Source organism: Chrysochloris asiatica, unplaced genomic scaffold, assembly GCF_000296735.1.
Source record: "Chrysochloris asiatica unplaced genomic scaffold, ChrAsi1.0 scaffold00132, whole genome shotgun sequence".
Lineage (NCBI taxonomy): Eukaryota > Metazoa > Chordata > Mammalia > Afrosoricida > Chrysochloridae > Chrysochloris > Chrysochloris asiatica.
In genome coordinates, this window is record NW_006408650.1 from 8,433,246 (window position 1) to 8,446,703 (window position 13,458).

At 51.1% G+C, this 13,458-nt stretch overlaps 1 protein-coding gene across 1 annotated transcript in view; it reads right to left on the minus strand.

The window, feature by feature from the left end:
• The window catches only part of GPR142 (G protein-coupled receptor 142), a 57,898-nt gene extending 45,560 nt beyond the window's left edge, over window positions 1-12,338 (minus strand). Inside the window, exons 1-5 of the mRNA XM_006869689.1 lie at window positions 12,334-12,338; window positions 11,335-11,375; window positions 11,009-11,141; window positions 10,032-10,192; window positions 7,941-8,807 (exon numbers count right to left, since the gene is read on the minus strand). Of these exons, the coding sequence (XP_006869751.1) occupies window positions 7,941-8,807; window positions 10,032-10,192; window positions 11,009-11,141; window positions 11,335-11,375; window positions 12,334-12,338 (1,207 nt within the window). The remainder of the gene's footprint in view (window positions 1-7,940; window positions 8,808-10,031; window positions 10,193-11,008; window positions 11,142-11,334; window positions 11,376-12,333) is intronic.
• Window positions 12,339-13,458: the final 1,120 nt, after the last annotated feature.

Genomic DNA, 13,458 nt, shown 5'->3' on the forward strand with positions numbered 1-13,458 from the left:
GGTTCCGACTCGATGGCACCTGACAACAACAACAATGTGATGGCTGGAACTGCGGCTGCCTTGGCATGGCCAGACCAAATAATTTTGCGGATCTTATATGGCCCTTGGAATCCTGGTGTGGTGCTGTGGGTTAATGCGTCAGACTGCAAAGTCGTTTGAACTGCAAGGTTGGTGGTTCAAGCTCACCAGTTGCTCCTTGGAAACCCTATAGAGGGTCACCAGAATCAACTTGACAGCCCTTAACAACAATAACATATGGCCCTTGACGTCCTGGTGTGGCACTGTGGGCTAATGTGCTGGACTGCAAAGTCAGTTTGAACCTCAAGGTTGGCGGTTCAAGCTCACCAGTCATTCCTCTGAAACCCTATACAGGCTTGCTAATCTTAAGTCTAGCTTGTCCCTTAGCTACTCAAGACATCGCACTCCCTGAGGGTAGGACTCTTGGAAGTACTGTCAATGGATAATTAAGAAAAGCATCTGTCCCCTGCTGTCCTCACACTAGCTGCCCCCCAGTCATGGTTGGCTGCTAGTGGTATCTGCTGTCCCATGTAGAAATGAGGCTCAGGCTCCGGGCCTCACCAGTCAACTTGCCTCAAACCACCTCCCACCAGCTGGAGGGTGGGTTCTTGGACCAAAAGACCATCCTGCACAGACTCGCAGCTCAGTCAGCCCCAAGACCCCCAGGGCAGCCATTCCAGGAGATGACAGAAGGGTCTTCTAACTCTTCCTTGGTAAGCCCCATCCCCAGCCCTCTTTTCCACCATCCCCCATACCCCTAAGAGGTCAGTCACTCAGACCAGCTGGTCTGTCTCTCCCACAGGGGCTTTCTGCCCTGTGCCTCAAAGACCTTCCATGCAATGCCAACTCACACATCCCCTGCCCTCCACCCCTCCCACCGCACTCCACTAGAAGCCCCCCCCCCCATCTCCGCCCTCTTTCAGGAGTGGTGTGGGAAATGAAGGGCGGCAATGCCAGTTCATCTTGGCACTCCTGGCTGCTCTGCCTGCCTGCCTGCTAAATATACATCTTGGAGGAGTCTGGGAAGGAGATACCACAGATACAGTTAACTCTTTCATCCCCAGCCACCAGGGAGAGTGGGCTGGGGTGGCCACTGGAGGGAGGGAGGAGGGGGCACCCACAGCAGACTCAGCCAGAGAGCTGGGAGAAGCGGCCCTTCTCACTGGCCTTGAGGAGGGTCCCCCCCGCACCGAGTTTGGGGAGGGGGAATCAACTGTGCCTTCCCTTTCTCACACGGCTCAGAAAGAGGAAACTGAGGAGAAGGAGGGCAGACAGGTCTGTGGTTCAATTCCCAGCAGTCCTGTGGCTGAGTCAGGCCTTAACCCACTTTCCCCCTATAGACTCTCTTTTCACCGAGAGGGAGAGGCAGTTCTGGGCCAGCAGCCCACCTTCTCCCCAGGGTGGGTCTCCTTTCCTGGCTTCCTGAATAGAGATGTGATGGCTGCAGACAGGGGTGGAGACCGCTGGGAGTCTCAGGCCAAGGCCTAGACTGGCTGGCCTTCCCCTGCCACCCCCTACATGGGGATTCGCCCTACCATACAGACCCTCAGTTTATGCCCGCCTGCCCAGGTGCCTTAGAGGTCCACCAGATTCTTCCAGCTGGGGATTGGCAGCAGGTGAGAGAACATGGTGGTGGAGGTAAGGTGGACAGGACCCCAGATCTTCCACTTTATGGATCAGCAGCTTTGGGGGTCCCCAAAGAGCGGTGTCAAGTGACGGATGGAACCCCACCCATACTGGGTGTCTACTGGTCTGTGTTGCTGGCACCCTGGGTCTGGGTCACTCTGGGTCCCTACTGCCCTGGGGCACTTCCATCCTGCTGTATGCTGGACTGGGTCCCTGCTGTCCTGGGCCCATCTCTGCTCCTGGTTCACCTTGGGTCTGGCAGTCTGCCATCCTCCTCCCCATTCTGGCCCCTCTCTCTCCATCCTTGATTGAGGTCCCTGCCAAGACACAGGCTTCCTGGAGGGCAGAATGCCCAAACACTGCCCTGGATTAGAGTCTTTGGCCAAGGGTAGACCCAGAGAGCCCTGGCCTGGGGAGCTGGACTCTGACCCCAGAGAGGATGAGGGCAGCTCAGCAGATCATGGAGCCAGTGGGAGGAACTGGCTGGATCCTGCCAACAGAGCGGTGAAAGGAACGGAGCTATGAAAGGGCCCTTCACACGGTGCCACGCACAGGAAACCTTCCATCCACTAGTTATCTGAGAAACTGCCCACATATGACAGGCGAACAGCTGAGCTCCACTGACAGATGGCCCTCCGGTGGACAGTTTCTTTGCAGTAAGGAGGACCTTCCTCCAGCCTTAACTTAAGGCCCCGCCCCCAGGCATCGGGACCAGTCTGTTCGCCCAGCCAGTCCTGCAGCGTCCCCTGCTGAGCACACGGGAGGCTACAAAGCTATGGGGGGCGGGGGGGAGGAGGAATAATAAGGGGCCGGCAAAGTGCGTGTTTGGCGTGGGGGCGGGGGGTCCATTAGGAGGAGCAGGAAGCTCACTACAAGATTTCCCAGACCCCATTGTCCCCATAACCGGGCCAACCAAGGAGCTCAATATTTAAATCAGAAACTCTGGTTTTGTTCTCTGGGAGCGCCCTCTCCTGGGTCCCAGCACCCTCTGGCGGATGGGGTTGCTAAAAGCAGCAAATCGTCCAAGAAGCATTTTTCCCTGTTCCCATAGTGACCACCCCCCCATCACCCCGCCCCCGACGCTCGTCCCACCCCCGCCGTCATCCCCACCCCAGTCTAGGTCTGGACTTGGAGAGAGGGAGGGCATCTGGTAAGAAGATAGACCGTTTCTGGTACTGAACTTCTGAAAAAGTCCAGCTAGGGGTCCTTTTGGAGTACTGGTGTGGCGCTGTGGGCTAATGCGCTGGACTGCAAAGTCGTTTGAACCACAAGGTCTGTGGTTCAAGTTCACCAGCCTCTCCTTGGAAACCCTATACAGGGTCCCTATGGGTCGGAACTGACTCGATGGCACTTAACAACAACAAGGGGTCCTTTTCATTCAACCATCCTGCCTCCTTTTTTGGACACACAGAGACAAAAACAACAACAACAACAACAAAAACCCAGAGGGGGGAAAAATAGTAAAGTCCCTTGAAGAGGAAAACTTAAATGAGGGGAAAGTCAGAGGTGAGGGCAGTGACCAAGCTGGGAAGTAAGAGGAGAGAACCGAGTGGTGGACTGAATGTGCTGGTCTCCATTTGAGAGAAAGTAAAGAATCAGTACTGATAAGAGGGAATCTTTTATAGAAGAATCCTGATCAAAAGAGGGGAAAATGTTAATAAAATCCAGACTTTTGAGAGCCATTGGGGCTGGATGAATCCTAAAACTATTGCCCTGAAATAATCTTCAGACTTTAAACCTGAAACCAAAAGTATCTCCTCAAGTCCTCTTTAAACCAAACAATGTTGTTGTTGTTGTTTGGTGCCATCGAGTTGGTCCCGACTGCCCGATCCTGGGCCAACCTCACTACTGTTGCCACGCTTGAGTCCATCGATGCTGCCACTGCCCCATCTCATTGGGGGTCTTCCTCTTTTTTTCTGACCCTCCACCTTACCAAACATGATATCCTTCTCCAGTGACTGGTCCCTCCTGACAATATGTCCACAGTATGAGAGATGAAGTTTGGCCATCTATCATTTGATTAGTAAAAGAATGTCTGCCTTGAGCATTGTACTTTTAATGAACTATCTGTTGGATAGTTCGAACTGAACATAGGAAACTTAGCAGTGAGGTTATGTTCATAGTTGTACAACTTGAAGAATGTGATCAGTGTCATTAAACTGCATACGTAGCAACTGTGGACTTGGTGTCTGTTCTGTGTGTATTTTCAACACCAACAATAAACTTGAAGAAAAAAGAAAAAAAAACACACAGGAAATATTTCATAATGCCAGAAACCTGTGCAGACTTGGAAACCATTTGGGGATGGGTACAATAAAGAAACATCACAACATCTGGCAAAGACCATAAGGTCTTCTAGTCTGAGAATAAATCGGGTGGCAGAGTGGTGACAGGCTGGGCTAGCAACAGTAACATCATGGATCCAACTTCCTCTCTGTGGTTCCTGTTTCCATTCCTCCTTCTTTTCTATCCCTTCTGTACTTTGCCCTTGACCTCAAATGGTTGATGATCCTAAGGTGTGCATATCTCAGTAATGTTGTCCTTCCCTTTAAAGACCTGTCTATTGTTTGGCTGAAAATTAAGTCACGGAGGTCAGTTCAATTCCAGGCCTAATGGCCGCAGACTTGGGGGCTCCATGATCTCTATTTAACCTCTAAATCTGGCCTCTTTTTTTTTAGATATGATTTTGAGTTTTGTTCCACATGTTTGTACCACTCTACCCAGAATCCCTTTCTAGGATCCCTTTCAAAGCAGTTGGTCATGGAAGCTGGGCACCATCTAGTTCTTCTGGTCTCAGGGTTGTGGAGACTATTCATCAAGATTTAATACTTCAGGAACTTTGTGAGGGTTCAAACATTCAAGGAGAAAGGCGTGATAATGTTTAAAGATATGACACTGAGTTTGAACCCTGCTGTGGAGCATATGGACGAGAGAAAGAAAGTATGTATGCATTTTCTGAGGTTGTCATAACAAACTACCACAAACAGGGTGTCTTTTAGCAACACATATTTATTGACTCATGGTTCTGGGGACCAGGAGTCCAAATTCAGGGTGTTGTCAGGGCCAGGCTCTCTCCAAAGTCTTTAGGGTGAAGATAGTTCTTTGTCTCTTCTAGCTTTTGGTGGCCTCAAATGTTGGTTGGTTTCTGTAGCATCATTCCAATCTCTCCCTCTGTCTTCACGTGGCGTCTCCCTTCTGCGTCTGTATCTGTGCCTCTTCTCCTCTTATAAGGACACCAGTCCTGTTGGATTAGGGCTCAGCCCTCTCCGGGATGACTTGATCCTAACTAATCACTAATCACATCTGCAGAGACCCCACATCAAATAAAGTCATTTTCACAGGTATTGAAAATGAGAACTGCAACACTTTTGTTGGGGGGGGGGGAGAGGGGCAATACTGGGAGGATATAATTCCATCTCTAACAGTCGAGGAAGTCATATAAAGCTAGGAGAAATGTTACTTTCATTTAAAAACAAAACAGAATTCACAGCCACTTTGACATAATCACAGATACAGAGAAGATCGTTCGTCAACCAACTGTCAGAGCAGCCAAAAGCAGTTAACGAACAACAAGAATAAAGGCTTGGGAAGAAGTGAATAACACTTTAAAACTAACTGTCCTCAGATGTTAACAACGGTTAATGACAGAAAAGTAGATCAGTTGGCAAAGTGGACAACCGGAGGTGGGAATGGTAAGAGAGAAACTTAGGTTTTCAAAAAGAATTTCTGCTATGAGGCAACGGTCAACCCAAACCGTTGGAGTCTTGATCTCTCCAGAGCTGGAGTTTAATGATAGAAGACACACAGATGGTGGTTTTAATAATATCTTTCATTTACATCTCTGTGGCATGGTTACAAAAGTGACAAGCTCTTCATCCTAATAAAAGTTCAAATGAAGACATATTACACGGGGGAAATCTGCTGCAAAAGGCTTCTTTGACGTGTTAAAAAGCAAAACTGTCACCTTGAGGACTAGGGTGCACCAGACCCAAGTCTCGCTATTTTCAGTGGCCGCATATGCATATGAAAGTTGGACCATGAATAAGGAAGACTGGAAAAGAATTGATGCCTGTGAATTCTGGTGAGAGTGAAGACTACTGACTATACTGTGGACTACCTGGTAGGATAAAGCACTGGACCACAAAGTTGGTTTGAACTGCAAGGCCAGCGGTTCAAACTTACCAACCCTATACAGGGTTGCTAGGAGCTTTGGTAGCGTAGTGGTTACTAATCGGGCTGCGAACCTTAAGGTCAGCAGTTCGAAACTACCAGCCACTCCGTGGGAGAAAGATGAGGCTTTCTACTCCCGTAAAGATTTACACCCTCTGAAACCCTGTACAGGGTCGCTATGGGTCGGAACTGACTCGACGGCACTTAACAACAACAACAACAACATACAGGGTTGCTATGAGTCGGAACAAATCCAACAGAACTTAACAACAACAACCTGAGTAATAAACAAATCTGTCTTTGAAGAAACATAGCCAGAATGTTCTTTGGAAGCAAGAATGGGGAGATCTGTTTCTTGTGCTTTGGACATGCCATCAGGAAGGACCAGACCCTGGAGAAGGACATGATGCTTGGTAAATAGAGGGTCAATGAAAAACACAAAGACCCCCAACAAATGGACTGTCACGTAGCTGCAGCAATGGGCTCAAACACAACAATTGTGAGGATGGTATAGGACCAAGAGTGTTTTGTTCTGTTGTGCACAGTGTCACACGAGCTGGAACCGACTCGACAGCACCTCACAATAACATAAATAACTTCATGTCAGTTTAGATCAGATTTTGTCACTTAATGGGTTTGTGGCAAACATAGGACAAATCTTTTGGCTTTCAGAGCTTTCTGGGTTTGGGAACTGTGAACAGACAGTTGGGAACCTGCCTTGGTCTTTCCGTGCTTGACTGACTCTGCCTTCCCAGATAGCACTGCTCTGAGAATTAAAGGGGAAAAAGGGAAAGGCAAACATTTATTTTGTGCTGACTGTGTGCCTGGCACATATCTGCCTCTTGGTCTATGTCACCCATTAAGACGTTGGGTACAGATAGGGTAAAGGTAAATGCAGCCTGGTTGAAAGCAGAAAGCAGTCAGTCTAGGTAGCTAATGTGTTTGTACAGTGGCTAGAGCACCTGGGAGCCCCATCTGCTAATCGCTCTCAACGCCTCTCAGTTGACAGTATTGAAGACAAAGAGGGGCCCTCAGTGGGTGGGGAGGGGCAGGGCAGAGGCTTATATCCAAAGGGAGAGGGTTCAGAGAGGTCAGCCAGAGACTCGAGGGTCCTGACAAATGTCCCGCCAGCCAGGAAGAACACGATGAAGTCCTTCCTTCCCACTCCCCTGGCGCCTGGGCTGAGAGGCCATTTCCTCTCTCCTCAACTGACCCTTCTGGGTCAGGGTGGGGAGTTTAGTAAAAGCAAACCAAGATGATGCCCCAGAACTAGGGGCATAAAATGCCCCTTGAGCAATCTCTGCACATTTCAGTCCCCCAAGCCGACTTCTCCCATTGCTCAGTCTAGCACATCTGGTTCACCCAGGTAGAGGGATGCCTTGAATAACTTCCTTTTCACTTGGAAATGTCACTGGAAGCCCGAGAGATGATCAATTCAGGGAAGAAGAGGTGGGTTCTCATCCATCTTTCCATCCATCCATCCTTCCTTCCATCCATCCATCCATCCATCCATCCTTCCTTCCTTCCACACATCCATCCATCCATCCATCCATCCATCCATCCATCCATCCATCCATCCATCCTTCCACACATCCATTCTTCCACACAACCATGCTTCCATCCGTCCATCCTCCCATCCATCCAACCATCCATCCATCCACTATTTATTCAACCAACACTAATTTAGCATCCATAATGCTCTGTAGGATAAGCACTAGATTGCAAACCACAAGGTGAGCCATTGAAGCCCACCAGCCGTTCTGCTCCATCAAAAATTACAGCCTCAGAAACGCTGTGGAGAATCTCAATGAGTTGGAATCGATTTGATGACACTTAACAACAACAACAATGTGCCAAGTGAATATCCTTTGCAAAGGAATGTCCATGGCCACAGACACTGCTAGCCTGTGCCTGACAGAACCCTTTCCTTTTCCCAGGAAGTAGGAATTGCTGGGGAAGCTGATAAAAGGGTTGGATGAGTTGTCCTCCCTTATATCTGGAGAGCCACCCCCAAGGGAAGAAGTTTCAGCCCCAACCCTAGAATGCAATGCAGGTTGTTGAGAACTTTCTATTAAGGACCTGTGGCCCTAAGCACCCCAACTCCCTGTTTGGAGATGCTCCTTTACATTTTTGTCCCTTTAGGGAGTCCTGGAGTTTCAGAACAGGCTCCACTACCATGCATTTTGGCCGTGACCCCAGAGTGCAGGGCAGGTGGGCATCGTGGATGACCTCTCGAACAGTGACCCGGAAGGTCTTGCTAACAAAGCAGTAGAGGCCAAAGTTGACTGCTGTGTTGAACATGGCCGCCATGTTGGCCACATCTAAGGCCAGGTGGACTCTCCAGTCCCGATGGACAGGAGCCACGTACAAGTGGTAGAGCATGACAAAGATCCGGGGTGCCCACAGAAGCGCAAAGAGTGTGGTGACGCCTAGGAGGATGGCTGTGCTCTTGCCCACGTGGGGCCGCAGACCGCCCTGCCCCCTCTGCCGAAGCCTGAAGATGATGGTTGAATTGGTGATCAGAAAGATACCACAGGGGATGAAGTAGACGGTGAGGCAATGAGCCCATTTGAGGACCTTGTCCAGAGTGCTGGGGGGGTCTGCGTCCCTCCATACATCCAGCCACCAGTAGAAAGGTATGCCAGTCAGCAGGGCCACTCCCAGGACGGCAGCAATGGCTCGGCGGGTCCGGCCCGGGGACGAGGCAACCCGGTGGTGCAGGGGGCGGCACAGAGCACTGTAACGGTCGAGCGTGAGCAGGACGGCCAGCCAGACCGAGGCATGGTTGGCAGCGAACTCCAGGATGTTCGCTGTACGCACCACGGCCGGGGGCACCTCGCGGGCCAGCACAGCTCCCTGCAGGAGGAAGCCCACGAACACGATGACCACCTGAGTGACGATGTCCGAGGCCGTGAGAGCCAGGAGGTAGTAGTAGGAGGGCTTCCGGGTCCTGGTGGCAAGGCGGGCCAGGGCCACGGAGGTCAGGAGGTTGACTGATGGCCCCCAGGGTCAGAAGAGAGAGGGTAGAGGTATTAGAGGTTCCCCCAGATGCCACCATCCTCCCACCCACCTGTTTGTACTAGAGGCTGTGCTGGCTTCTCGTGTGCTCTTTCTGTTGTTGGGAAGTTGAGTCAGTTACGACTCACAGCTACCCTGTACAGGGTTTCCAAGGAGCGGCTGGTGGGTTTGAACCACCAACTTTGTGGTTCAAACCAATCTTACGGTCTAGTGCTTATCCTTCAGTGCCACACCAGGACTCCGTTTCCTCTTTCTAAACCTTTCTAAAGCCCACTTCCTCATGAAGTCTAGCCAGACCACCCCTGTTCTGTACCCCTCAGCACTTCAGATCACCAACTTTAACCCCGGCTAGATCTCCACCCTTGCATACAGGTAAACTAAGCCCCAGGACACCCTCAGAAGCTACCCGTCCGTGTGGTATTCCCTTCTAGGCCCTGCGCAGTGGTTAAGTGCTCAGCTACTGATGGAAAGGTTGGTGGTTTAAACCCACCAGCTGCTCTTCGGGAGCAAAATGTGTCAGTCCGTTTCCATAAAGATTTACAACGTCGGAAACACCTGGGAAAGTTCTGCCCTGTCCTACAGGGTTGTTCTGAGTCCAAATTAACTCCACGTGACACACAACAACAAACATGTTTTCCAAAGGAAATACTGGCACAGTGCAAATGGTTTACACCCTCAGCTGCCTCGGAAGAAAGACCTGGTAATCTACTTCCAAAAAAATCAGCCATTGACAACCCTACGGAACACAATTCTGCTCTGACACACATGAGGTCACATGAGTCAGAAACAACTTAATGGCAAGTTGTTCTATGTTGTCCGAAGAATGGGCTGCCCCAAAGGCCAGGGGTGGGTTTCCTTCCTGGGTCTGGGGAAACCTCAAGATTGAGACTAGCTATGCTTTCCTGCCCTCACCCCAAGTTTTCCTATTGGGGGACCTTGGTCCATGAAGGCAGTGGATGCTACAAGGATGTTTAGATATAACTGAGAGCTGTCTGATGACCCTTGTCAACTGGGTGAAAGCTTGGATTTAGCTATTGAGTACCCCAAACCGTAGCCCCACCATGTACACCTTTCTACACTTTGTTTTCTAAAACACCCCCATAAGGGGAGCCCATGATCCTAGGTGTCAGGGTTCAGCACAAAGCTTGGTCCCTTTTAGGGAGAACGCTGCTTTCCCTGAACTCTCTGCCCCCACTTACCAGGCAGCCCCAGGCCCAGCAGGATGCTGTAGTAGATGACAGGAATGATGCCAGCCACACATGGGGATCTGTCTGGGATCTCTGGCCAGGGGCCTTCAAGCTCCCGGCTTGACCCACTGCCATTGGGCGTAGGCAGCAGCGTCATTCGTGACTGGCCAGCTAGAAAAAGCAGGATTAGAGCACTTGGGTCTCTTTCCGTCCTGGCCCAGCAACCCCACCCTGACTCCTTCTATTCCACGCCCCCTGCTATGTATAGACCCCATTAGACCCAGCCAAGAAGCAACCTCTATCACCATGAAAATTCATGCCAAGTCCATTTCCATCCCCCTTACTCCCCCCTGTCCTTGGATGAGGTCCTGACACGCTCCCTTCTCGTTTGCTTTCTTCCATCTTCAACAGACTGCTCACTGGTCATAGGGACACTTGTCTAAAGCAGGGGTCTGGGCCTCACTCCGAGCCAGATGCTCAGCCGGGGCCCAAGGCATCTGTGTGCCCTGGACGAATCTCACGCCCAGTGATTTGTAGCAGCTGCCGGACTCCGCTCTCCAAGGAGAGACCATTCCTGGGTTCCTCTCTTTTCCAGGCTCAGGAGCACCTCTCTTTATAGGGTGCACAACCACAACAATTTGAACTTGAATTTGGTGGTTCAAATCCACCCAGAGGTGCTTCAAAAGAAAGACTGGGAAAGTCAGCCATTGAAAACCCCACCCTAGGGAGCACACTTCTCGGACACACAGGGTCGACTTCAATCTACAATGTCAGATGCTCTATCCTCGGAGGGGGACACAACACATCTTTCGATTTTGTTAGGTTCTTATCTCTCAAACTTCTGATTTCCTGCCAAAGCCTCCTCCCCCACTAAACCCATTCCCTCAATCCCATTACCATTCACCCCGTCACCCAACCCACCCCCAGCCCCTAGACACCTACCTGCCTCCTGTCCCTCGAGTCCCATGCTCCTGGGTCCTGGGTCTCCTGTGGCTTTTCCTGCGAGCCCTTGCAGCTCCCTCCCAGCATTGCCAGGTGTCCCTATCCTCACCAGGCTTGCTAGGCAGTTGTTTGCCCTAGGAATCTCCCAGCGCACTGAGCCTGGGCTTACAAAGAGGAGGGCTGGAGGGGAGGAGGAAGGAAGGGGTGGGACTGAGGCAGGGGAGTGAGTCTAGGGAAGATGCAGCTTAGGTCCCCCAAGGTACCTAAGCAGGAAAGGGGCTAAGGTGGGGATGGGAGAGAGGCAGGAAGGTGAAGGGGTACAGCTGGGACTTTGGGTGGGCTGCCTCTTTTGTAGAGCACTCTGAGGACCTACCTGGGCTCAGCTGAGGCAGCCACACCTCGGGACAAGGACACCTGAGGGTGAGGGCAGGGACCTGGGACCTGCCTCTATGCACTTCACACTCTGGAAGGTGCTACTTGGAGGGGAGAGGAGGAAGCACTTCTGAGAGGGGGCAGGGGAATACAGTGGGGCTAAGGGAGGCTGAGGCTGTTGCGGTCAGAGCTCTTAACTGAAGGGAGGCCTTGGGGCCAGGCTTGGAGGCGTTGGTTGACGAGGGGCTGATGGTCTGGTAGGATGGCCTGCCTGGACAGGAGACAGTGTGCAGTGATTGGGTGAGGTGGGGTGGCCCCCAAGAAACGGCTGTCCATGGCATGTGGCCCAGCAAGCTGTTGTTTTCCTGGCCCAGGTGACTCATAGACTCATAGCGACCCTATAGCGTTTCCAAGGAGCAGCTGGTGGGTTTGAACTACTGACCTTGTGGTTCATAGTCCAGTGCTGATCCTACATCGCCACATCAGGAGCCCAGCTGCTGGCAAATAAACACCATCAGGTGCAGGGAGTGTTCCGGAAGGACCAGGATCTGCACCTGCTCCCCTCCCCAGGAAGATGTGTGTGGTCACCCACAGTGACCCCAGGAAAGCCATGGATCGATGCAGGAACAGAGCTAAGACCCGGAATTGCTTCCATGGTAGCCCTCCTGGAATGGAGTAAACAGGCCTTCCTGGTTCCTTAACTTAGAGCCGCATGGGGCTCTAATCTCTCAGTTCCTATTCACACTTTCATACGCCCAGAGGGACTCACACCTGGCTGCCCCCTGGTGACTGTGTCCTGGTACTGCTGGCCTGTGGGATTCCTTGGCTTTGGTCAATGCCCCAGGATGTACCAGAGGGACAAGAAGAAGGCACTTCCGGTGCAGGGCAGGTGACTAAAATGTCCAGGACCCCAGCCCCTGAAAGCACAGGCATCATGGATAACTCCCTTTGTACTTTTCTCCTAGCACTATGAAGCATTTTTTTGCTAAGACAATTTCACCTCATGGTGACCGCATGTATGACCAAGTAGAAACGTTCCATAGGGTTTTCTTGGATGCAATATTTATGGAAGCAGATTGCCAGGACTTTATCTATGGCTCTGCAGCTTGGATTCAAACCCAACCTTTAGGGGATTATTTTTAAGAGCCATGGAATCAGTTTTGACTCACAGCGACCATGTATAGGGTTTCTGAGGAGCCGCTGGTGAGTTTGAACTGCTAGCTTGCAGTTAGCAGTCCAGTGCTACACACACACACTCACACACATGAACCCAGTACATATATGCTCATACATGTGTACACACCTCCACACATGCATGGGATATATATGTGCAAACACAAATACATACATACACATTTGTGCATACAGAGATGTGCTTGTATGCACACACACGACACACTCATGTGCACATACATGCATACACACCAGCAAACCTTGGTCCAAGTAAACAAGAACAGAGAACATCTAAGTCTGAAAAAACAGTTTTTAAATCATTGGAAGCAGCTGGGGCCTAAGGGAGCACCGAAGCATTAGGAGGTGGGACCTGTGAGAAACGGGAAGTCAGGTGACCTTATGGGCCTTCCAAGTTCTCTTTTCCTTTGAAAGGCCATCACTTTAGCTTGTAGATCTTAGCTTGGGGTAGACATCACAATCACTGAGATGCTTACAAACATAGATGACCAGGTCATATCCCTGGGGAGTTCTGCTGGTGGTGGCTGTGTGCCGTGGAGTCGGTTCCGACTCATAGTGACCCTGTACAGGGTTTCCAAAGCTGTAAATCTTTACGGGAGCAGAACGCCTCAGCTTTCTCCTGCAGAACAACTGGTAGTTTCGAACTGCTGACCTTGCGGTTCGCAGCCCAATTCGTAACCACTACGCTACCAGAGCTCCTTGAGGAGTTCTGCAGTTGGACTAAATTCAGAGAAGACCGATGTAGACCCTTGAGGGAGGAGGCTGGAGTGAATGTTCTGCCTACCACCAATAGCTTACCCTCTGGACAGCCTCACATGTGAGACCTGGACTGCCCTCAGAGGCCCAGGTGCCCTATTGGCTCTGATTTACTGGACCAGAATTGGGAGGTGGTACAGCCTAGGGGAAAGGCAGGCAGGCAGCCAGTAGGCATGGG